The 26,828-nt window shown below is 39.2% G+C and overlaps 1 protein-coding gene across 12 annotated transcripts in view; it reads right to left on the reverse strand.

Annotated features, from left to right (window-relative positions):
* The window catches only part of AKAP13 (A-kinase anchoring protein 13), a 395,830-nt gene that overhangs the window by 229,280 nt on the left and 139,722 nt on the right, over window positions 1-26,828 (reverse strand). For all 12 annotated transcript variants that reach the window (XM_030930279.1, XM_030930278.1, XM_030930277.1 and 9 more), the window contains exon 3: window positions 771-918. In XM_030930279.1, coding sequence (XP_030786139.1) covers window positions 771-918 — 148 coding nt within the window. The remainder of the gene's footprint in view (window positions 1-770; window positions 919-26,828) is intronic.

Genomic DNA, 26,828 nt, shown 5'->3' on the forward strand with positions numbered 1-26,828 from the left:
GTCTCCTTGTATCTGCCCTTTCTAGATACACATGCACACACAGGTATACAAACACACAGTCCTCAAACTTTAACCCTAAAGTGCTCCTAGTATAGGAAGTATTATGTTTATAAAACTTACCTCAATTCCTTTCCTAATGAGAACTGAGTCACGGACTGATCAATTATACCTAGGTTAAGAAGCTGTTTCTCCCCACCACCAACACATAATAAATGTTCAGTAATGGTGATACTGGATGGCACCTACTAGAGAGCAGACCTCCAGAGAAGTCTTTCTGATGTGATACACATCACAGGAAACAAGATGACTGGAGCTGTGGGTTACAAGGAAGGATACCTAATACTCTTCAGAAAAGCAATTGGTATCTATCCTGACTGCCTTCTTTTATTTCCTGTCCATAAAAATTTGGAAATAATATACCTAGAGACTCTCTAGAATCTTTAAATCCTTGAATTTTCAACATCATTTTTACCAAGTAGGAGGATAAACCAGCTTTCAACTGTCATAATCCCAGTTCTTAAATAAGTTATAATTTACAGAATTTGGTAGGTGGCTGACACAACAATAATACATATAAAACGGCACAGCAATAAAAAACTGGGAATCTTCTCCAATACCAGCAGGACCAGATATTCAAACTGCTTTATAAACTAATAAATTTTTTTAAACTGCCTACACTTCACTCTTCCTGTCACTCTATACTAATAAACATAGAATAAAAGTGTTTAAGAACTAGGAAAAGCTAGTAAGGATCCCATTCAAATACTTACCAGGAGCAATGGTCTCCAATGTATCAGAACTGACCTTCCGAGTACTTGTACAGTGACGGAGGGTGGAACCCGAAAATACCAAGTAAAACACTACATCATCTTCAACTTTGTCCTCTTCAGCAAGCAGCACTGTAACAACACAATCGCCCTAGGAAAGGAAACAATATAGCAAGTTTACATTAGTAAGGTTCCTCTTCACAGCCTATCTTTATCAAACATTATATTTAAGGGAAAATCAAATATACTGTCTAATCCATGCCCCCATTCTAGTAAGCTGAAACAGGTATAAAGATTGAGCACTTATGTGCCAGGCAATTATCCAGGCATTCACAATACAGAATAAACCTGAAAATAAGATCGTTCTCTCTTCTTTAAATTTACATTTTAGTGGAAGTGATTAGACAAATAAGTTAACTAACAAGATGAAGGAAAACTTTACTTGACTTTGGTAAGGTTAAAAAGGGGAAGGGCGGGGGAGACAGAGAAGAAAATCCAAAAATAAGGCAGACAGGATGGAGGGGGTATAATAAATGATCACACCCTTGTACTCAGAATGCTTCTTAACTCCTGTGTTCCAGTTGACAATAATTCTCTAAATTCTATATCCCTATAAATCATTACCAAGTCCATACATTCTCCAGCAATAGGCTTGCCTGGAAAGGGGAGAGTGCAAAGAAGACCAGCTTGGGCTCCAGCCTAAGTGCATAACAGGCTACAACATCCAGGTTAGTGTAAGTATACGCTATGATGTTTGCACAACGAACAAAATCACCTAATACCATATTTCTCAGAACATATCCCCATAGTTTAAACAGCACATGACTGTATAGGAAAGCTCCTGGAACATGTTCAACTCTCCGTCTATAATATTTTTAACCTATTTCAATAGGAGGCTACTTTTCTAATAATTTGTATTTCCTAACCATCTGACATTCCTACTCTTCTTTATCTATCCCTACATTAATCCCATAAAAATCAGACAAAAAATCTTGGGCCAATAACTTTGTCTATGACTTTGCAACTAGTAGAAGGTAAGACATCTTTGTCTTTCAGTTGCTTTTTTTTTTTTTTTTTAAGACGGAGTTTCTCTCTTGTTGCCCAGGCTGGAGTGCAATGGCATGCTCTCGGCTCACTGCAACCTCCAACTCCTAGGTTCAAGCGATCCTCGTGTCTCAGCCTCTCAAGTAGCTGGGATTACAGGCACCCACCACCACACCCAGCTACATTTTTTTGTATTTTTAGTAGAGACAAGGTTTTCCCATGTTGGTCAGGTTGGTCTCGAACCCTGACCTCAGATGATCTGCCCGCCTCAGACTCCCAAAGTGCTGGGATTACAGGAGTGAGCCACCGTAGCCAGCTGTAAATACTCTTTAGTAGTTTTTATATATAGTGTTTCTTTTTTTAATCAAGACCAGTGGCTAAATATATTCTATGAAATACTGTCCTAATTATTAGCATTCTCCCAATTACAAACTATACAATTCCTGTTGTAAACATAACAAAAGACTACAAAGCATCAAGGTTTAAAGCACTGAGATGTAATACTATATAAATCTTAATAATGCACTACAGAAAAATCAATTTAGAGAAGGCCGAACCATTTTAGCTTCATAATTAGAGGAGTAAATTCTCATTATGTACAGAAGATTTTTCCTTTCAATTTTAGCAACAATTAACGCCAACAAGAGAACCATACCACCCTGTGGTCACAATTTACTAAGCCCAGCAGTATAACTGAGCAGAAGGTAATTTTTTACTAAACACTAAAAAGCAAAAACCATCAAGTCAAACCTAGGAACCAGGTCTATTAACAAAACATGCTCCAGCGGGTCCATGACTACTACTATGACTATCACAGTGGAGCATTCAACAGTATCCTAATCCAAGGAATATCACAGCTGGTAAAACAGAATTATCACTGACTTCAGTTACTACTCAGAAGTAGACTTTTGTCTTGTTTATAAGACTCTCTCGGAAACATTTTTGAAAAGTTTAGCCTGGTAATATGTGTAATCTCCTTTGGCATAATGCAACCAGTTAAGAAGATGTTTGCAGTGTGTATGAGAAGAGTCTATTTCTCAAGGTACTGAAATATCCTCATAGCCTGAAAAAAGTACAAATGAAAAGTTCCATCCTTTGCAGCATAGGTTGACAAACTATGGCCCACACGTAAATTCCAGCCTCCCACCATCCCGTTTTACATTTTGCCGGGGTGGGGGTGGGGGTTAGGGTTAGGGACAAAAGAAGGCCTTTTAATCCTTTTAACGTGAAAATTACATGAAATTCAAATTCACTGTCAATAAATAAAGGTTTAATTGAACTCAGACCATTCATTTACCCACCATTCACGGCTACTTTTGCACCACAATGGGCCATAGAAGGTAATGATTACATGAGAACTTAGCCCACAGCCTAAATTATTTACTATCTGGACTTTTACAGGAAAAAAAGAAAAAAAAAAATTCACTTTGATTTCTAACCTGGTATTCTAAGACTATATCTTCCTTTTCAAGATCAAGAATTTCATTCTCACATGAGACCCAACATCTTGCTAGGAGACTCTCTGTGCCCCAAGATACTAGTGATGTCTGGGCCTTCTTTTGGGGACAGAGGAGGTGGCTAATTATAAGCAGATGAAATCCTTTTAGCAATGCTTTCAATATGAACCTCTTTTTACAAGTAAATTTTAAACTGCTTTCATATATTTTTTTCTTTTTTTTTTTATTATACTTTAAGTTCTAGGGTACATGTGCACAACGTGCAGGTTTGTTACATATGTATACTTGTGCCATGTTGGTGTGCTGCACCCATCAACTCGTCAGCACCCATCAACTCATCATTTACATCAGGTGTAACTCCCAATGCCATCCTTCCCCTCTCCCTCCTCCCCATAATAGGTCCCAGTGTGTGATGTTCCCCTTCCAGAGTCCAAGTGATCTCGTTGTTCAATTCCCACCTATGAGTGAGAATATGCGGTGTTTGGTTTTCTGTTCTTGTGATAGTTTGCTGAGAATGATGGTTTCCAGCTGCATCCACGTCCCTACGAAGAACATGAACTCATCCTTTTTTATGGCTGCATAGTATTCCATGGTGTATATGTGCCACATTTTCTTAATCCAGTCCGTCACTGATGAACATTTGGGTTGATTCCAAGTCTTTGCTATTGTGAATAGTGCACAATAAACATATGTGTGCATGTGTCTTTATAGCAGCATGATTTATAATCCTTTGGGTATATACCCAGTAATGGGATGGCTGGGTCATATGGTATTTCTAGTTCTAGATCCTTGAGGAATCGCCATACTGTTTTCCACAATGGTTGAACCAGTTTACAATCCCACCAACAGTGTAAAAGTGTTCCTATTTCTCCACATCCTCTCCAGTACCTGTTGTTTCCTGACTTTTTAATGATTGCCATTCTAACTGGTGTGAGATGGTATCTCATTGTTGTTTTGATTTGCATTTCTCTGATGGCCAGTGATGACGAGCATTTTTTTCATGTATCTATTGGCTGTATGCATGTCTTCATTTGAGAAATGTCTGTTCATATCCTTTGCCCACTTTTTGATAGGGTTGTTTGTTTTTTTCTTGTAAATTTGTTTGAGTTCTTTGTAGGTTCTGGATATTAGCCCTTTGTCAGATGAGTAGATTGCAAAAATTTTCTCCCATTCTGTAGGTTGCCTGTTCACTCTGACGGTAGATTCTTTTGCTGTGCAGAAGCTCTTTAGTTTAATTAGATCTCATTTGTCAATGTTGGCTTTTGTTGCCATTGCTTCTGGTGTTTCAGACATAAAGTCCTTGCCCATGCCTATGTCCTGAATGGTACTACCTAAGTTTTCTTCTAGGGTTTTTATGGTATTAGGCCTAACATTTAAGTCTCTACTCCATCTTGAATTAATCTTCGTATAAGGAGTAAGGAAAAGATCCAGTTTCAGCTTTCTACTTATGGCTAGCCAATTTTCCCAGCACCATTTATTAAATAGGGAATCTTTTCCCCATTTCTTGTTTCTCTCAGGTTTGTCAAAGATCAGATGGCTGTAGATGTGTGGTATTATTTCTGAGGACTCTATTCTGTTCCATTGGTCTATATCTCTGTTTTGGTACCAGTACCATGCTGTTTTGGTTACTGTAGCCTTGTAGTATAGTTTGAAGTCAGGTAGCGTGACGCCTCCAGCTTTGTCCTTTTGACTTAGGATTGTCTTGGCAATGCGGGCTCTTTTTTGGTTCCATATGAACTTTAAAGCAGTTTTTTCCAAGTCTGTGAAGAAACTCGTTGGTAGCTTGATGGGGATGGCATTGAATCTATAAATAACCTTGGGCAGTATGGCCATTTTCACGATATTGATTCTTTCTATCCATGAGCATGGTATGTTTTTCCATTTGTTTGTGTCCTCTTTGATTTCACTGAGCAGTGGTTTGTAGTTCTCCTTGAAGAGGTCCTTTACATCCCTTGTAAGTTGGATTCCTAGGTATTTTATTCTCTTTGAAGCAATTGTGAATGGAAGTTCATTCCTGATTTGGCTCTCTGTTTGTCTGTTACTGGTATATAAGAATGCTTGCGATTTTTGCACATTAATTTTGTATCCTGAGACTTTGCTGAAGTTGCTTAGCAGCTTAAGGAGATTTTGGGCTGAGACAATGGGGTTTTCTAAATATACAATCATGTCATCTGCAAACAGGGACAATTTGACTTCTTCTTTTCCTAACTGAATACCCTTGATTTCTTTCTCTTGCCTGATTGCCCTAGCCAGAACTTCCAACACGATGTTGAATAGGAGTGGTGACAGAGGGCATCCCTGTCTTGTGCCAGTTTTCAAAGGGAATTTTTCCAGTTTTTGCCCATTCAGTATGATATTGGCTGTGGGTTTGTCATAAATAGCTCTTATTATTTTGAGGTACGTTCCATCAATACCGAATTTATTGAGCGTTTTTAGCATGAAGGGCTGTTGAATTTTGTCAAAAGCCTTTTCTGCATCTATTGAGATAATCATGTGGTTCTTGCCTTTGGTTCTGTTTATATGCTGGATTACATTTATTGATTTGCGAATGTTGAACCAGCCTTGCATCCCAGGGATGAAGCCCACTTGATCATGGTGGACAAGCTTTTTGATGTGCTGCTGAATCCGGTTTGCCAGTATTTTATTGAGGATTTTTGCATCGATGTTCATCAGGGATATTGGTCTAAATTCTCTTTTTTTGTTGTGTCTCTGCCAGGCTTTGGTATCAGGATGATGTTGGCCTCATAAAATGAGTTAGGGAGGATTCCCTCTTTTTCTATTGATTGGAATAGTTTCAGAAGGAATGGTACCAGCTCCTCCTTGTACCTCTGGTAGAATTCAGCTGTGAATCCATCTGGTCCTGGACTTTTTTTGGTTGGTAGGCTATTAATTATTGCCTCAATTTCAGAGCCTGCTATTGGTCTATTCAGGGATTCAACTTCTTCCTGGTTTAGTCTTGGAAGAGTGTAAGTGTCCAGGAAATTATCCATTTCTTCTAGATTTTCTAGTTGATTTGCGTAGAGGTGTTTATAGTATTCTCTGATGGTAGTTTGTATTTCTGTGGGGTCGGTGGTGATATCCCCTTTATCATTTTTTATTACGTCTATTTGATTCCTCTCTCTTTTCTTCTTTATTAGTCTTGCTAGCTGTCTGTCAATTTTGTTGATCTTTTCAAAAAACCAACTCCTGGATTCATTGATTTTTTGGAGGGTTTTTTGTGTCTCTATCTCCTTCAGTTCTGCTCTGATCTTAGTTATTTCTTGCCTTCTGCTAGCTTTTGAATGTGTTTGCTCTTGCCTCTCTAGTTCTTTTAATTGTGATGTTAGAGTGTCAATTTTAGATCTTTCCTGATTTCTCTTGTGGGCATTTAGTGCTATAAATTTCCCTCTACACACTGCTTTAAATGTGTCCCAGAGATTCTGGTATGTTGTATCTTTGTTCTCATTGGTTTCAAAGAACATCTTTATTTCCGCTTTCATTTCATTATGTACCCAGTAGTCATTCAGGAGCAGGTTGTTCAGTTTCCATGTAGTTGAGCGGTTTTGATTGAGTTTCTTAGTCCTGAGTTCTAGTTTGATTGCACTGTGGTCTGAGAGACAGTTTGTTATAATTTCTGTTCTTTTACATTTGCTGAGGAGTGCTTTACTTCCAATTATGTGGTCAATGGTAATACCTATATTTAATAGTTAGGGTTTTGGTTGTTGTTTGAGACAGGGTCTCACTTAGTTGCTCAGGCTGGAGTGCCAGGCACAATCAGGGGTCACCGCAGCCTCCAATTCCAGGACTCAAGTGATCCTCCCCCTGCTGCCTCCCAAGTAGCTGGGATCACAGGCATGCGCCACTGCTTTGGGCTACTTTTTTTTTTTTTTTTTTTGAGGCGGAGTCTTGCTCTGTCGCCCAGGCTGGAGTGCAGTGGCCGGATCTCAGCTCACTGAAAGCTCCGCCTCCCGGGTTTACGCCATTCTCCTGCCTCAGCCTCCCAGGTAGCTGGGACTACAGGTGCCCGCCACCTCGCCCGGCTAGTATTTTGTATTTTTTAGTAGAGACGGGGTTTCACAGTGTTAGCCAGGATGGTCTCGATCTCCAGACCTCGTGATCCACCCGTCTTGGCCTCCCAAAGTGCTGGGATTACAGGCTTGAGCCACCACGCCCGGCTGGGCTACTTTTTAAATTTTCTGTAGAGATCAGGTATCCGTATGTTGCCCAGGATGGTCTCAAACTCCTGACCTCAAGTGATCCTCAAGGCCTGCCAAAAATGTTGAGATTATAGGCATGAGCCACTGCTCCTGGTCTGTAGTTTTCTTGTTTTTGTTTGTTTTTAATATTAAGTCACACTACCTTATGACAAAAAAAAATTCAATAGAAGAGAACACAAAAGCTCCATTCATTTCAAAGCCACTTGAAATTTAGATTCAAAAGGCATCTGGAATCAAAAATACCTGTTTTCCTTGAAGGAGTATTCTCTGCACACTGATAAAGTCACTGAGAGCAAATAACAAACTGCATTTCAGCCACTAACTCCCATTTTACTCCAGCAGAACCAGGTACCTATTCTTGAGATGGATTTGAAAGATTAAATGAGTAGAATGGTGATGAAAAAATAACAAGGAAAAACAGATCTAGGTAACAATTTTTGTTGTGATGCTTTAATCCTACCATCTTTAAAGAATATCCTGGTATTAATAAATTACTCTGCTGTGCCTGGAAAAGACCAGTCTACAGAATAAATAGATGCATCAGTCTGGCTACAAAGTGAACAAGTCTGCCATGTTTCTAAATAAAATAAAATAGATCACCTTATTAACAAGGGTAATTTTCAAGACATTCTCAATTATCATTTTAGTTTGACCCAACCTCAGGAAGAGTACACACCTACATCACCACTCTCTTCCAATAATCTGAACTTAAGAAACAGTGTGATCCTCTTACACAGATATTTTCCATGTTTCATCATTAGTGAGAAATGTCTCCCTGAAACTGACAGTTTTTTCAGGGTCCTAATTAGTTTTGCTGACAGATGACACAAAAACTAATGGAAAAGACATCTATACTCGCCCTTATTCTGTAAATATAGGTTAGCCCCCCCACCCCCATATAAATAAACTGTGATGTAAAATATCACTATCAACCACTTATTTGCAAATAAAAACAGGTTTTTATAAAAGAGTTACTCTACAATGTGATTTTAAATGGTAGCCACGGTCTCACTTTTCCCCATCCTGAAGTAATTCTTAGAGTAGCTACATACTATAATAATGGCACTGTAACTTCCTTTATATATTAAGTTAAAAAAATTTTTTTTCACTTAGATTGCTACCCTGGAATTCTAAGAATATACTTTCCTTTTCTAGACAAAAGATTTCCTCTCCTCATGAGACCCAACATCTTGCTGGGAGACTCTCCATGTCCCAAGATACTAGTGGTCTGAGGCTTTCCTTTAACTGGGAAAAGTAACTTGATGGAAAAAAAAAAAAAAAAAAAGAAGTGCGATGAGAAAGGGAAAGGTATTTGGGGGATGGGAAGAGGCAAATTACAATGCAGGGATGAATGGACAAAAAAGGGCTTTGGACAGGGAAAGGGGTAGATACGGATTAGGAGAATGAGATAGAAAGCCCTGTAGGAGGGTGAAAGACAGGATGACATCAATGTCATCTTAGATAGTAAGAAAGTGTCAGCCATAGATTTTCAAAGGTGGGCCCAGTCAGCAGCAAAGTCAGTGGTATACTGGAGTTGGCTTATGGAGACTCATGAGTGCTCATTGTTAAATTTTCAGGAATTCTGCAAGGAATTCTGTTAAACATAGCTATTATTAAAAATTACATTATATTGGCTTATAATTAAGTAAACTGCATTAAAAACAAATGTCATAAATATTCAAAACTTATCACTTTTTAAGTATTTACCACAACGTACTATACTCTATGCTCTGGAGGTTTCTATCTATTGTATCCAGACAGCAGAAATTCCACATAATGGTGTGCTACTGGATGTCTTCACAACTCATATCTCTTGTCAAATCTATATTCGTAATATGGCATGGATAGCCTGAAATCAACCATTATGGGAGTATTTACACCACTGAAATTGGCAAATGCTATAAATCAGGGCTTTCTTTTTTTCTTTTTAACGAGCACACCACTGAGAACAGGTCAGCAGAAGGGAAGGAGAGGGTAAAGGGGGAGAATTTCCACAGGGAGGACCAAGGAAGGTCATGGCAGGCCCATTTAAGAGACATCATCACTTACAGAAAGAATGGAGGTCTTGCTATAAGACAAAACGCTAGTCAAGTACAAACCATCCCAGATTATAGGTAACAGTGTTGTCATAGTTCTACTCACAGCAGTTCAGTATTATCACCACCTTGAGTTAACTTGTTAGTTTATAACTTGTTAGTGTATCACCGTGATTAAGAAGATGATCACTGACACCAACCTGCCTGTGTCTTTATCACAGTATGGTATATCGCTTTATATCTGTTTAACTTGAGGTATGTTGTTTAACTTCCTTATGCCATAAGGGAGGACAAGAATTATCAATCTTATCTCATAAGGTCGTTTTGAAGAATTAAGTGATTGATAAAAGGAAAGCACCCATATCAAGTGTCTGGCACATAATATTCAATAAATGACTACTATTATAATGTACCAGGATGTACACCCCATTAGAGCATGTTTTATTCACTGAGAAACCTGCTTTGTCTAGACTAGTAAGTTGCACTTGAAAAGACAGAAAGGGAGACACCAAAACTTTAATGGCAGTTATTCCTAGACGGAATTTTAATACATCATGTGCTTTTCTGAGTTTTCTGAGAAACTGGAAAACAGAAAAGATGTTTAAAATGTTAAGGAAGTTGCTAAAAACGCAACAAAGATGTTGGAGAAATGCTCACTTACCACTTATAAATAACAAAGGGGAAAGCAGAACTTTGGCAGGTAACACCTGAATCAAGTGATTAAAAAAAAAAAAACGTAAAAATAACCATAGAGAAATACGCTAACATCACATTTCACATAGCACTCACTAAGGACACAGCATCACTTATAACGTTCCTAACAAAAATGCATAACTTCAATCTAGTCATAAGAAAACATCAGACAAACTTAATTTGAAGGGGCATCTGTGTAAAAAATGGCCTGTAACTCTTCAGAAAACGTCACTAACAAAAGACCAAGATTGAGGTCCTGTTCCAGATTAAAGAAGACTAAAAAGATTTGCCAACTAAACACAATACATGATTTTGGAGTGAATCCTGAATAAAAACATACTGCTATTAAGGATATTATTGGGACAACTGGCAAAATCTGAATGAGGTTTACAGATTAACATGGGACCAATGTTAAAATTCCTGGTTTTGGTATCATGCTGTGGTTATGGAAGAATACCTTTGTTCTTAGAAAAAAGGATGTAATACCTACAATTTACTCTCCAATGGTTCAGGAAAGAAATGATAACAGACAGAATGATTAAGCAAATATGGCAAAATGTTAACAGTTGGAAAGTAGGGGCTTAAGGTTTATAAGATGTAATATCTGTTCTATTCTTACAGCTTTTCTATAAACTTGAAATTATTTCAGAAAAAAGTTTCCAAGAAATATCTACTCAAATAATTTATAATCAAATATTTGAAGTTAAAAAGTATAAAATGTAGATTTCTGAGTTTATTCTTTATATCTTGCAGTCACATATTTTATGTAAAGACATTCTTGTAGGCTCCAAGAATTGTGAAATTATAACAAAAACTACCTTTCAATCCAGAATCATAAAAGTTTCACAGGTCTTCCCAAATTTATTTCCCAGTCTGACAAAATGACAGGATTTATACCCACTGCAAATTTGGGAAAAGTGAAACAAAGGAGTTAAGTAAACTAAATAAAAACTGAGTGTTATTACAGGGTATTACTTTTCCATTAGGTAGCAATTATTACAGTACCAAAAAAAAAGCCAAAAACCCTCAAAATCTCATTAACCAACACTGCTTGTATTCACATAACTATCTTCATTCTCTCCTTTAAACACAATTGATAGGCAATTGATAAAACTTTGCCCAGTTACTTTGCTAAAACAAACACCGACAGGTAGCTACAACTTTTCCATAGGCTAAAAGGCAAAGTCATGGCATTTTAACTTGGCAACTCATGGTAGCCAGTGTTCAATTTCATTAAAGGCTCACACAACAGAGGAACACTCAGTAGCAATGAACGTTATCTAGTGCACAGATATTGGTCGCTAATACCATTCTCCACTAAAAAGAACTGAGTCCCTTCAGAGACTTGGCTGAGTCCAGGCCTGGGTTAGGCTGTAAACATCTTGTTTTGACAGAAAACAATGACGTGCTCAAAAAAAAAAAAAAGAACAAACCAATTGGGTCATGTCTTAAGGACACAGAAGCCAGACCCAAGTGGCTTCCTCTGTACAAACCTGGGACAATTTAAAGACTAAACAGTCAAGAACAGCAATAAATTATAAACAATTTTTTTTTTTTTTTTTGAGATGGAGTCTCGCTCTGTGGCCCAGGCTGGAGTGCAGTGGCCGGATCTCAGCTCACTGCAAGCTCCGCCTCCCGGGTTTACGCCATTCTCCTGCCTCAGCCTCCCGAGTAGCTGGGACTACAGGCGCCCGCCACCTCGCCCGGCTCGTTTTTTCTATTTTTTTTAGTAGAGATGGGGTTTCACTGTGTTAGCCAGGATGGTCTCGATCTCCTGACCTCGTGATCCGCCCGTCTCAGCCTCCCAAAGTGCTGGGATTACAGGCTTGAGCCACCGCGCCCAGCCACAATTTTTTAACAAATAGGAAGTATTGAGTCCATATTAATAACAATAGATAAATTATATAGCAGAGAGGGGAGTTCCTATGAGTATTGCAGAATGACAGGGTTCGACTGTTAAAAGAGGGGAGATTGCTGGAATAGTAAAATTATCACTGCACAAACATGGTAAAGATTCACTCTGGCAAAAAGTTATCAATGAATGCTCAATCCAGAGGGAGATTCTGATGAGGAACAGCATACATATTACACAGTCTTTTAAGTGTCTCCCCATAGATTGCTTGTTAGTTATAAGAGAGAAAAAAAAAAGTAGTATTCATTCAGTGAAATCCGCCAATACACTGAACAGGTAAATCAAAATAAAGATCTCAATAAAGACAGATGACACATGTGTCTCCAGAGTCACACACTGAGAAAGACACAAGGTTACCTATGCAGTGCTCTGACCAAGCGTGCAAACCCTCAACCTAATCACAAGGAAACGTCGGACAATGAGAAACAGTCTATTAAGAAAGAGGAGAGGCACTGTATTCTTCAAAACCGGAAAAGATAAAAGATAAAGAAAGGTGTGGACGTGTTCCAGATTAAAGAAGGTTAAGAGACATGACAAATAAAGAGCGGTATCCATCCTGCTGTGATTACAAAGGAGAATATCCCTATTTTAGGAAATACATACTGAAGCATTTTAGAAATAAACAGCCAGGATACACGTAACTTACTGACAGATAATTAAGGAAAAAAATTGTCAGCCTACAGGTAAATAGCTAGAGTGAAAATGATAAAGCAAATGGCGTAAGATGTTAGCAACAGGTGTTGTCCTGAGTAAAGAATATATGAGTATCCTTTGTACTACTTTTGGAAAACTTTTTATAAAAATATTTTTTAATATTTTTAATATTTTGGAATTATTTCCACATTAAAAGTTTTAAAAACATAAAAATAAAAACTTGTAAAACCTCCAAGGCTTCCCACAAAAAACTGTAAAAAGGTTTTGAAATAAATTAAGGGCTAGGGTTGTGGGAAGCCCTATCAATACAGATGTGGAGAAAGCTCTGTCATTAACAGCAAATGTAGAAGTTCCTTCATCCTCACACTGAAAGCATGGAGCTTGTCCATGGCTGACCAAGGTGCTTTGCAAATACTGCAAGGTATCTTTATCTCCACTTAAGAGATGAGAAAGCTGTAGCCGAGAGTATTTTTTAAACCTTGCCTTTAAAAAGCTAGAAGGGTCAAGCAGGGATTCAAATCTAAGTAGGATTCCTAAGTCTGTACTTCTTCCTCTATACCCCGACCTTGAAGTTAAGAGGAGGAGACAGAGTTAGGTGTGGGAAAAAAGATATGTGTGAAGAGGTCATTGTTGATAGAAGGAACATGTTACATAGCAAGCAAGTCACAGGCATCGAAGGACTACAGGGTACAGGAGAAAGAGGGTGCTGAGAACAAGAAAGATGGAACAGTCTGGAGGTGCGGAAGGGAGGAGAAGCAGGAGGTCTGCTTATGCTCAGGGTAAATCCAAACCCAGACACAATGGCTGCTTGGGCCCAAACAAGTGCGACAAAGTCAGAGAGATGTGTAATTGTGTGCACTGCACTGTCCATGTTTCTCTTCACCACCTGAGGCTTATGGAAAGCAAGAACTGTCTTTTGAAACTTCACACAAGGCCTATGTAGCAGTAGGAAGTTGTTCCATAACTGAGTGAATAAAGATGGCAGAGATCAGCTTATGCTGAATATTAATGGCAAGCCAAAAGATTCATACTTGAACCTGTGTAGGCGAGGGGAAAAAAAAGACACAGTCTTATGTGGTATATACTGAAAGAAAAATGGGGGGTCGGGGGTGTTAAAGGCAGTAAACATTCCAGAAAGATTTCTCTCACAGTCATATCCTAAGAAGGAAAAACAATAGAGACAAAGAAACCGTTTGGGGAAAATAATACAAAAACACAATGTGAGAAAGTAAAAAGTGCTTAACTGCCATGGTAGCAAGACAACCTAAAAAAATGATAAATGTGAGGGAAAAAATTCTGTTAAAAGTAATTTGGGCCAGGCACGGTGGCTCATGCCTGTACTCTCAGCACCTGGGGAGGCCAAGGTGAGAGGATCTCTTGAGCCAGGAGATGCAGACTGAGGGAGCTATGATCACACCACTGCACTCCAGCCTGGGACAGGGCAAGACCCTGTCTCTCAAATTAATAATAATAATAATTTGATGAAATATAACAACCAACTGGATGGGACTAGAAGATAGTAGGCATGAAGCAGAATTAAGAGAAAAAGGGGTATCTCTAAGGAAAACTAGTGGCTTGTGGGAATAATCTGTGATAAGATGATGAGGCTTTGAATCTTAAGTTTCATGTATCAGCAGGGTAGACAAGATAGATATTTGTACTTATTCTATATCCAACAGGTAAGTAACAGGGCAAGCTGTCAAAAAAGGGCTAGCCTGGCCAGTCAGATCTGAGAGTCAACCTGCACTAAGTTAAGAACTAAAACCTTGACTGTAGATGAGTTTGTGGTAAGAGAGAGCCAATGACTAGACCCTGGTGTTCCAGCAAGGGAGGGCAGTAAGAAGAAATAGATCCAGAGAAACAGGCCAAACAAGAAAGGGCCAGTTGGAGAAGAGGAGAAATCAGAGAACAAAGGATCAACAAAGCCAAAAGAGGCAAGGATATAAAGACTTGCAGCATGTAAAGGAGTGACGTTTTAAAAAGAATTCCTCAGAACAAACAATGGAAGACAGATGTCTGAAGAAAATCAACAAACTCAGAAATTTTTTTTTCTCTAGCCTTCAATGGGTTTTTTCGTAACATATCTTTCATCTATCTATTCCAGTGCCCTGAACTCAGAAATGGCCCTATGGACCCAAGAGGAACCCAAACTCAAGTGCCACCTAAAAAGATGGGATTTGCCATATCTCTCTATTAATGGCAGCCACAAGTGAGCACTCTGCAGCCAAAACTTAAAATACTTGTTTCCCATTTCAAATCTTTCAGAAAGCTCATTTGCTAAACTAAAATAATGATCACTTCCCAGATTCACAATACACTCAATTTCACACCATTTAAAATATTTCAGAGTTCTCTTTATTTTAACCATCTATGGTTAATAATACCCTTGGTAACTACAAAAGTCTTTCAGGATGATACAATCTTGACAAGATATAATTGTTCATCTGTGATAATTAGGTGGAAAGCTAGCCTGCATTAATTAAAGGATTTTCAAATGACTTACTGCTAGCAAATATAGAACTGCCATCCATTACTGGGATCATTTTTTAAAATACAAACATTATATGAAACAATATTAATAGGTAAATGAGACTTAAAATATCTGAAAATATTTTGTTCCTTTAAACATTTCCTTTAATATATTTTACTTTATTACTTCAATAATTGTATACTAGCAATAAAATGTATTACTAATATAATTACACATTTATTACTAATATAATAAATATTATATTAGTACATATATTGACTTGTCTAGGTACAGGGAGATGAATGCCCAAACTCTACCTTGAAGAATATGACCAAAAAGACTTCTGTGGAGAAATGTCTAAGCCCAGTGCTGCTCAAAGCTCAAGACAGATCACCTCAAGCAGGCACATACTCTCTGAAAGCTTATGCCATTACAGTGAAGCCGGGCCACAGACTGCATCTCGTTCATTTTTGTACACCCAATATCTCTTCAAAAGGCCTGATACAGCAAGTGCTCAATCAGGATGTACTGAGTTGAACAAAATGTATTTCATCTTTTTTTAAAAAAATAAAACATAAAATGCTCCAAATAAAAATACTAAGTTTGTCTTGCTTATCCCATCCTTCCTTCCTTCATTTCAACAATGGGGTGGAGACTTAGGTGAGGAACTATGGCACACTAAGGCTACGGAGACAAGCCGGTTCTTGCCCTGTTGGGGCTCACTGACTCTTCAGAGAGACAGACACATAAGGCAACAATTGCAGCTGTATAAAAAGCATAGTAGGAGAAGCAAGGACCAGGGACTGCAGGGATTAGAGGAGGCCCTTGACTGCCTGAGCAAAACGCAGGGCAGGGAGGGCTCCCACAGTCTTCTCAAACACAGGTCACCTGGAACGAGCCTGAGGAATACCGATTCTCTCTCACCTGATTTCAAATTCTGTTTGAAAGAAATGATATTTGCAATCAATGGACAGGGGTGACATGTGAGGGGACGTGACAGAGGCTACAAACTAAATCCAAAACCATTCAGCTGTCAGACCTGAGAGTTTCTAAATACTGGATATAATGGCGCTTATAAAATGTCATATAACACTAGCAAACCCCAAAGAAACACAAACTTTGTATTTCTAACTTTGTGAATACCCTGAAGTGCTATTCCTTGGCATTCCTTATGTCGGAATTCATTCAAAAGGAGAATATCACAAAGTTTAATTATAGGATAAATGAGTTATATCTGTGCAGCCTAATTTAGTGGAGTGCTCTAGAAAATGACAGACAAATTCATAAGGCATGGTTACAGCAAAGTAGGACCCCAAGGCTCCTTAAGATGAGAACATAAATATATGATGTTATTGCCATCAAGCTAGAAAACAGAAATCCTACCAGAAGAAAAAAAAATCTAAAAACCTAAATCACGAACAGAGCTATCCCGTTCTGTTGGTCCTTTAGTATTACCTCAAAGTAGCATGAATGGTTCTCAGAGTAGCTTCGTTTCTCTGGGAAATTAATACCATTATAAAGTAAGCATATGCACAAAAATCTTTAATATTATTTAGCACTCACTATTTCTTTTTTTTTTTTTTTTTTTTTTTTTGAGACAGAGTCTTGCTCTGTCGCCCAGGCTGGAGTGCGGTGGCCAGATCTCAGCTCACTGCAAGCTCCGCCTCCCGGGTTCACGCCATTCTCCTGCCTCAGCCACCCGAGTAGCTGGGACTACAGGCGCCCGCCACCTCGCCCGGCTATTTTTTTGTATTTTTAGTAGAGACGGGGTTTCACCGTGTTAGCCAGGATGGTCTCGATCTCCTGACCTCGTGATCCGCCCGTCTCGGCCTCCCAAAGTGCTGGGATTACAGGCTTGAGCCACCGCGCCCGGCCCAGCACTCACTATTTCTTAAATGCAACATGCTACTCGATAACAAGGTATCAGCCACCACACATGGTAGTGAAGTATAAAAATGGAGGCTGGGAAACAGAATCAGGATCACTTAATAGCTATAGACCCCTGATAAGAACCACTTGAAGCTCATTTTGTCAGCAAAATGAATTCATTCATTACAAAACTTACTGTAATATGTGTCAGACACTATTAAGAACTAGGCCTCAAACATGAAAGACAAGGCCCCTTGCCCTCATGGAGCTTGTATTTTAGCATTTAAGATAAATTATAGAAAGTAACATTAGAGAGAAAGTTCTATTAGAAAGGGTAAGATGGCATAAAGGGATTAAAGTTTGTCTGAAATACGGATGAGAGGATACTTTTCCCAACAGGGTGGTCGGGGAAAGCTCCTCCAAGGAAGCCAAATTTGAGCTGAAACCTGAATGAAGCAAATTAAGGGAAGACAAAGAAAGCAGTCAAGGCAAAGGGAATATATCGAGTGCAAGGCAAGTACAAACTCAGCGTGTTCAAAAAATAGCAAAGGTCAGTCTGGAGGAGCAAATGAATAAACACTGGGTGGAAGGCGAGGTTGGAATATGGATTTTTTCTTTTTCTTTTTTAGTGTGATGCTAAACCACTGGAGGGTTTTGAAAAGAAGAGTGACATGATTCATGATTCATGTTTCAAAGGATTACTGTGGTTCCTCTGTGGAGAACAGGACAGAGCAAGGAAACTACAGAAACAGAAAGAACTTAGGAAGCATCAAGAGTGGTCCAGATGAAATACGACAGAGGACTCAACTAAAGAGCCAGCAGTACCACCACCTCCGTCAGAGGGCTGGAATTCCCCACTTCAACCCCTTGCCTTTAAAAAAATCTACACAAGGCCAGGCACGTAATCCCAGCACTTTGGGAGGCGGAGGCAGGTGGACTGCTTGAACTGAGGAGTTCAAGACCTAGCCTGGGCAACATGGCAAAACCCCATCTCGACAAAAAATACAAAAATTAGTCAGACATGGTGGTGCATGCCTGTATCCCAGCTACTCAGGAAGCTGAGGTAGAAGGACTGCTGGAGCCCAGGAAGCCAAGGCTGCAATAAGCCAAGACTGTGCCACTGCTCTCCAGCCTGGGTGACAGAGTGAGACCCCATCTTAAAAAAAAAATTACACAAAGTGCCTGAGGAAAACAGAGGCTCCATCAATATCACTCACAGCTCATTCCTGCTTGAAATGCTTTGAGAATATCTTGCTGAAACCCATCTGTAAAGATAGGACATCAAATGGACAAAGCAAAATGCCACAGAGAAAAGAAGGAGGGACCTACACCCTCAAGCACAGTTTAGGAATATATCCTTGCCGGGATCCATGGCCCCCATTCCTACCATGCCCTCATGGGCAAGTCTCAGAAGAAGAACACTGAAAACTTTTCCAACAGCAGGTGCCCACCTGTGCCCAGGGAGCACCACCAGGCTGACATGTGGGGGTGGAGGGGGTGATTAGGTGCTGCTGCCATCATACCCTACTCCCACTTGCCGCCACTTTGGGGATGTCAGTTCTAAAGGAAGCAAGTTGATCAGCCCCCAGAAGCTCGCATTCTTAGCCACACGACCACTACCTGTCATCAGGTGTTGGTGACATCCAAATTGGTTGACTAAAAGAATGGCATGCCCTCTGTCTTGGGGCAAAGAGAAGCTTAGAAGTTCGGTTTGACTTGTTCTGTCTTTGCTGTGGTTTCTAGACACAAGGAAAAGGCAGTCAGCTTCGTGCCATACAACACAAAATGTTTCCTTTTCAATCCCCATTTCATCTAACATCAAGATTGGCAAACTTTATCTGTAAAGACTCAGATGGTAAATATTTTCAGCTTTGTGGGAAATATGGTTACTACTGCAACTACTCCGTTTTTTCTTTTCTTTTCTTTCTTTCTTTCTTTTTTTTTTTTTTTTTTTTTTTTTTTGAGCACAAAAGGAGCCATAGACAATACATAAAGAAATGGGAGTGACTATGTTTCAACAAAACTTTATTTACAAAAACAGGCAGCAGGCCAGATTTGGCTCACAGGCTGTAGCTTGCCAACCACTAGTCTAACATAACCTTTTAATACAGTTTTCCAGAAGTTCACACACCCAAGACATCAAAAAAAAACAGATTAAGAACCCCTGATTTAGTAGAAGAAACTCATGCCAACATACACTTACAGTGATATAACAGGTGCTATAAATAGAAACATTTCAAAAGTGTTATGGCCTAACAGAAGAGAAAGAGAAGGAAGAAAATTTGCCAGAGACTACAAACGCTACCCAGAGAAAGTAAAATTTATGAATTTCAAAAACCATGTAGGAGCTGACTAGGAAGACAAAAGATAAAGTCACTCCAAGGAGGGGAGAGGATGTACGAAGGCACAGAACTGAACAAACATGGCGTATTCAAGGACTAACAGGCCATGGCTTCAGCATAGGGAACATGGGCATAAAAGAGTGCCAAGGATCAGCCTTTATACTCTAGACCAAGGGGGCCCATGAAAGGATTAATAACACCTCTGTCCCATGTGCTTTCTGTACGTGGTTGGTGACAGGCAGGTAAGACAATCATAAACAACTGTTTTATATAACACTAATGATCATTAGTCTTCATATGTCCCCTGAGCAGTGAGGTCATCCCTGACCATCCTAAATGAAGTATGAGCTCTCCTACCCTAACTCTCCTTATTTATCTTGCCCTGCTTTATTTTTTCCATAGCATCATTTACTATCTGACACATATTTATTCATGTATGTCTATTTAATACAACACAGTATATATTATACCTGTATGTATATATACAATTCTAAGAGTATATATTTATGTATTTATCTGAGTTCCCCTTTCCTCTCGTTACGTAAGCTTCCTGAGAGGTGGGACCCTATTTGTTTTATGTAATGCTATATCATTGCCTAAAGGTGTGTCCTGTAGTTTTAGGGGCTCAATAAATATTGGCCAAATGAATGCAAGAATTCCTCTCTGAACTCTCTTTCTGTAAACAATCTTTCTTTTTTTGTTGTTTTTGAGATGGAATCCCACTCTGTTGCCCAGGTTGGAGTGCAGTGGCACAATCTCAGCTCACTGCAACCTCCACCTCGTGGGTTCAAGTGATTCTCCTGCCTCAGTCTTCCCAGTGGCTGGGATTATAGGTGCCCGGCTAATTTTTTTGTATTAGTAGAGAGGGAGTTTCACCATGTTGGCCAGGCTGGTCTTGAACTCCTGACCTCAAGTGATCCGCCCACCTCCTCGGTCTCCCAAAGTGATGGGATTATAGGCGTCAGCCACCACGCCCGGCCTGACAATCTTTCTACAATTCATCTTAAATACTTAAGATGACTGGATGAGAAATTAATTAAAAGATCTAGAGTCTAATGGTCTGAGTAAATTTTCAGCTCAGTTGTCCTTAAGAAGTCACTTAAAATATAACTAAAACTCAAAAAGACTAATGACAAGAAGAGCACCTAACAGCTTCACCCCTATTTATTTAACCCAGGGGCTTTTCCTATATCTGTCTCAGCTGGAAAATACTAAGATAGTATCCACGTCCCTCAAAAGAAAATGCATTTTGAAACTAGCCGATAAAGCCATTTTTATAAATCTTTCCTTACAAGATACCTCAAAGTATCTCAAGCAACATGAATAGAAATCCACCAAGAAATTTATCGACTTTTACATAAAGTCATTCCAGATATAGACTTAGGTTGACTTCACTGTTAGAAAATATTAAAGGATTTTATTTGGCATTTAAGGTTACTTTTTATTTAAACTAAGCTAATCTTTTGCCAGATAAAGACACTGGCCAATGAAATCCCTATAACCTTTCTTCTTCTTTTTTAATCAGGTTATGTGTATATTCCTGCCAAAAGCATATCCCTTTCTCAATGCCAATACAAAATTACTATTTTAAATACTACTACCAGTCACAGCCCAAATTCATACTGTCTTCTAGCTTCATAATTTTGCAACACTAAAATACAGGATAATTCTGAAAGATGTCCAGGCACCACCTATTTGGTCCATTAAAACAAAGCCAGCAGATGGCGCACAACAAATCTACTCGAGTTCTATGTCTATGGAGTAGTTTTAGAGATTGTTCTAATGGGGATTTCAGACAGAAAAGAAATTAAACTACTCAAGTTTGGATATCCTTTAATGTATGGTTCCTTTAATGAGAAATATTTCTTAAAAGGAAGAGTGTGTTGAAAATTTTTAAGAGTATAAGTTTTTCTTGTTTCAATGTACAATCCTCCCTCTCAAGTCTACTTTTGTCAAGCAAAGCTAAATTGTTCAGATGGTGCTGGCTTTCCCACTGGCTTTAAAACACACGTGCGTGCACACACAGAGAGCGAGAGCAACAGAGAGAAAGAGAGAGATGCAGGGAGAGGGGGAAAGGGAGGGAGAGAGAGATAGAGCAAGGCAGAGCGAGAGTGAGAGCGAGATAGCAAGAGAGACAGCGAGAGACAGTGAGAGAGTCTCTACCTCTGAAAAGTGTTTCACAACTCTCTGGAACTGGTAGAATTATTAATTAGGTCAATACTTAAAGAGACATTCTCTCTTTTGCTAACAAGACCAGATATTTCGCTAAAACGCAGACACGTAAGGATTTTTATTTTTATTTATTTTTGAGACAAGGTGTTGTGCCCTGTCACCCAGGCTGGAGTACAGTGGTACGACCATGGCTCACTGCAGCTTCAATCTTCCAGGCTCAAGCAATCCTCCCATCTCAGCCTCCTAAATAGCTGAGACTACAAACTGACGCCACCATGCCTGGCTTTTTTTTTTTTTTTTTTTTTGTAGAGACGGGGGTCTCACCATATTACCTAGGCTGGTCCCGAACTCCTGGGCTCAAGCTCTCCTCCCACTTCAGCCTCCCAAAGTGCCGGGATTACAAGCACGAGCCACTGCACCCAGCCTTTATTAATTCTCCATAAAAATGTAATGCAAGAGTTGGAAGTGATTAGATAAAAGCAATCTCTCTGGCTCCCCATTCCTCATTCCTTCCCCTCTCCTCTCTCAGAGAGCAGATGGTTGAAGATTATACTCGGCTACTTTGTTGCTGATTGAAAAGGTGACGTTCGTCATTAAAATCTAAAGATTTGACTTCTGTTCTCATCTATATCTTACAGTTACTCACCTAGCTTTCTTGGTTATTTATTACCCTCAGTTCTCTTGTTTTTTCTCCAAAGTAATCAATTAAGTTGGGACTCCAGGCGTCTAAGCTGGTCTCCACACACTAGGAAGCACAGTGTCCAAAATACAATCTGATCAAGCCACTCTCCTGATAAAGCCCTATGCCTGAGCAAGTCCCTTCAACACATAGCACACAAAGCCCCTGACAACCTAGCCCTCGCTGACCCCTCCAGCATCATCTCCCTCACAGAGCCTCTCCTCACTTTGCTACAAGCATACCAAGCCACTGAGAATTCATGAACACACATTCAAGGTTCACTCTTCCTACCCGTCTCACTACTTGGGCATGCTGCTCCCTTTATCTGTCACACTCCCTTTATCTGTCACACTGATGATTAGAGTGAGAAAGTAAAGCATGAAAGACAATGCCTTTCTTTTCTAAGTGGAAACCTGGGCCCCTTCCTCAGAGGAAGGGCCTCCTTACCTGATCTAATACATACTATGCCTCACCCACTGCAGGCAGATCAAGGTCCCCTCTGATTCCATGAGTCCATCAGGTTTGCACAATGGGTATCTCTGCACCAGCAATGCCCAAGTCAGGGAGCCCAGCAGGTCAAGTTGAATCACCTCTGGTCACATATCATTCCTAACCCAGGGTACAACATGCTGAGACCACGGAAAAGAGACATTCAAAGTTGGTCAGTGGGACACTGTCAACTACAAGATTAAGAAGGGAAGGTACCAATACTGAATGGACAGCATTGCTTTGGGGGCTGTAGCACCAGAGGAAGACCACAGGCTTTGAAATCACATGACTCAGAATATCAGCTTCCCTTGTTAGCAGCTGTGTGTTTAAAACAGCTGATTCTTTTAGGAGCTACCTCAAATTCCCTGTAAGAACTCCTACATTGTAAACTCTAGGAGGATGGAAATCATTATAATCCCATATCCGAAATGCATGAAATAATGGCTCTTGCATCAAATGCTTACTATTTGCCAGGACTGTTTTAAATGTCTTACACAAATTAAGGTTGCCATTTAATCCCCTTACCACGATATAAAGTAAGTACTAAAGTATTTTAACAAGGTATGCCAAGTACGTAGCATACACTAGGCACAAAAAAAATGTTCCCATCCATTCCCAAGTAAATAGAAACATCCCACATTTCCGAATCTCCATGTCTCTACCTCTCTTTTAATCTCTTCTAGTAAAACACACTATTTCTCAAACAGAGCCAAATAAAGTATGGTAATAAAATTGATTACTTTTTGGTTTTACTTAATAATAGGTGAAGAATTTTTAACTAAATGGCAAATAAGTCTTACGAAAGAAACTGTCTAAAAGGTGTCATATGGAAATTTAGGAGAAGAAATTCCATCCAATTAACAGTAAACCAGCTTTTTCGTAAAACTGGTTAAGCTTTCTGATTTTTAACAAATAGTTACATGAGTATCAAACAACCCACAGTACTTAACCATAAAAGTATTCAGAAGAAAACTATATCATTTCAGATATTATCACTTTTCTTATCTAGTATTACCAGTAAAACCATTTCACAAAAATACATTTTTTAAGTTTTCCTTTTTAAGTGTCGACATTTTTTAAAGAAATAAGTCAACTTTATGAAAATCCTTCTACGGGATATTACACATTTCCAGGCCTAAGAAGGCCTACTGATACAGGTGGGCAGGAATATTAACTGAGCAACTGAAATGTATTAAGATTTTTACATGTAGGAATGACATACTTAACTGCTGCAGATTAAATTACATATGTTAAATGCTTCTCAAAGTAACTGATGTTTAGTAAGCATTCAATAATTGCCAACTATAGCTGTCACTTTTTAAATCACATGTAGTGCTCAAGAAAAATCCTGTAACATACATACTACCCTATATTATAGAACTTTTAAGATGAAGACTCTAAGGCTCCCACAATAGGGCAGGAATTTAAAGCCGTGTCTACTTGACTCCTAAGCCCATACACTTTCTCTACGTGGGTTCTCAAAGTGTTGGATCATCTGGGAACTTACCAGAAATGCAATTTTTCACCCTGTCCCAAACCTAGTAAATCAGAAACTCTGGGGTGTGGCCCAGCAATTTGGGTTTTAATAAGCCCTCCTGGTGACCCAAATGCATGCTCAAGTTTGAGAACCAGTGACCCCACAGCACCATGCTCCACTGTACCAGTTACCACAAAGGTCTAGTGTCTATCCCTGAACAGTTCCCCTTCTTCCCAACAAATTCCACTTTTCAGTGTTTCCTTCTGACTTTAATAATCTCACCAACATCCTTATTTTACAAGTCCTAGGCAACAGCTTGCTTATTCCCTGCACCATGCAGAATTAAAAGCTGACACAGAGGAGAAATACACTGACATCACTAAAAGCCTAGGTTTCTGAAGAAAGGTCTAGTTTGAATTCTAACTCTGTTCTTACTAGCTGCATAACCTCAGCAAGTGACAAAAGTTCTCTGACACTTTCTTCTGCTTTAAAATGTAGAAAACAATAGTTATCTCATGAGATCATTAAGATGACTTAAATGAGAAAAATGAATGTAGGACATTAGCATAGTGGATAAGTACTAGTAGGTATGGAATAAACGGAGGCTTAAGATCAGCGTTTGAACACAATATGCATTTCCGCCAACCTCTACTGCATACAAATACACACATACACAGTATGGCAAATGAAAAACCAACATTCCATACTCACCAGAAAAACTGAAATCTCGGTACACCATTTTTAAAAACACTCATCTCTGTTTCATGGTCAACGAGAAGAATTACTTTGTATTCTGAGACTTAGCAAGATATGGGCAACACATAATCATGAGTATATGGTGGCAAGAATATAATAAATTTCACAGGGATCTGGAAAATGAGGATTTGTGGAGAAACAATACTTGCTATAAAAAATACCCACGGTTGTAGCTTCTTAATATTATGCTGCCTGGCATCCCTAAACCATACAAGATAGGACAAACTACACAATAATACACTTTTCTCAAAGTAGAATTTAGGAACACAAGAGGTGACTGAGAAGAAAATGGTGTTCACGAGTGACAGTAGGTGAAGATCACCCCTGGCCTTCTTTAATTCTGGAAGATGACAGGAATGGTAGGAAATGTTTCCACAATCAGATTGGTGGGTCCCATGAACCAAGAAAGGAATGTACCATCGCCTGAGCAGTAAGACAAAACTCACATTTCCTTCTGTGGACATAACAGAGAGACAGCTGAGAATTCCACCCCAGCCGCCAGATGCTCTGTATATCACATGGGGTCAACAGTTAATCCAGACACAGAGCCTTGTGAAGGGCTCCAAAGACACAAGAGCCAATAGCTCTTTCCTGGTTTAAAAAGGGTAACAAACAATCAAATTTCTGTGAGTACGGGTGAAATTCTCTATACTTAAAGATAAATACCCTAAGTTACAGCCCCTACATAAAAGGATCCAAAGGGAAATAAGCAGAATCTCTGGGGGGAAAATGTGTCTGAATGAGGAAAAAGTACTAAAGATTTGCATCACTAATCCATCAAACAATCAATAAATTCATGTATCTTCCAGAAAAATGTAATTTCTACCTCCCTGCTGATATAAATAAATGTTCCCAATGTTCTACTTGAAGGGAGCTATTTATAGATTTCTGAATTACAGATTCAGTGGGCTGACTTCACAAAGCTAGCTAATAGTCTCATCTCAGGTGACAGAATTTCCAAAGACAGAAATGAAAATCTTATCATCAACATACTAAAACTTTAAAATATAAATCTTCCTGTCTCAAACCTAATTCATAGGTTTGTCAGACCAATAAAATGAGATTCGTGTAGTAAGAAGCAAACACAGAGAGTTCCAAGTAAACACCCACACACCACACAGAAGTACTAGGATACTGTGGTTGAAGTTCAGTTTTTCACCTAGTATCAGTTCCAGGTTTTCACTAGGAAAGTACCTCTTAGAGGCTCTACCCAAAGATCAAAGCAAAGTGACACATTGTCCCAGATCACAAAATCCCCATGTGGCTTCATTTATTGGTTGATGAACTACAGTAACCTTCCCTTTGGGATCCTAAATCCTAACCAAAAAGAAAATCATCTTTGGCAAACCAGACATTTATAATCATCCATGTATGAGGCAACACCCATTCCCAAAGAACAGCTTTAATTATACTTGGAAAAAATAAAAAACACTAGCATTATAATGTACAAAGTACAGTGATAGAAGCTGAAGTAAAATAAAAATGAGAGCAACAAAATAATAATTCAAATACAAAGCCCCTGCCCTCAAGGAACATAATAAATGGGAAAGGTGTGCATACAAATGTGCATCTGAAGTGCTCAAGCTCTTATAAGAAAGTCCGCACAGAGTAGCTGGGGCATGGGAGTAGGAGTGATGGATCCACAGGAGAATGAAAGCTCAGAAGGGGCTCCACAGAGACAAGTAGCAGGAAATGAATCCTGAAAGATGAGCACTTTTCTTTACGCATATGCTGGGGATTGGCGGGGCTCGGGGGTGTGGTTCAGAGACAGGAAGAGATGCCGTAACAGCTTCACATGGCTGAAAGCTAGCTTAC

The sequence above is a fragment of the Rhinopithecus roxellana genome, chromosome 5, assembly GCF_007565055.1.
Source record: "Rhinopithecus roxellana isolate Shanxi Qingling chromosome 5, ASM756505v1, whole genome shotgun sequence".
NCBI lineage: Eukaryota > Metazoa > Chordata > Mammalia > Primates > Cercopithecidae > Rhinopithecus > Rhinopithecus roxellana.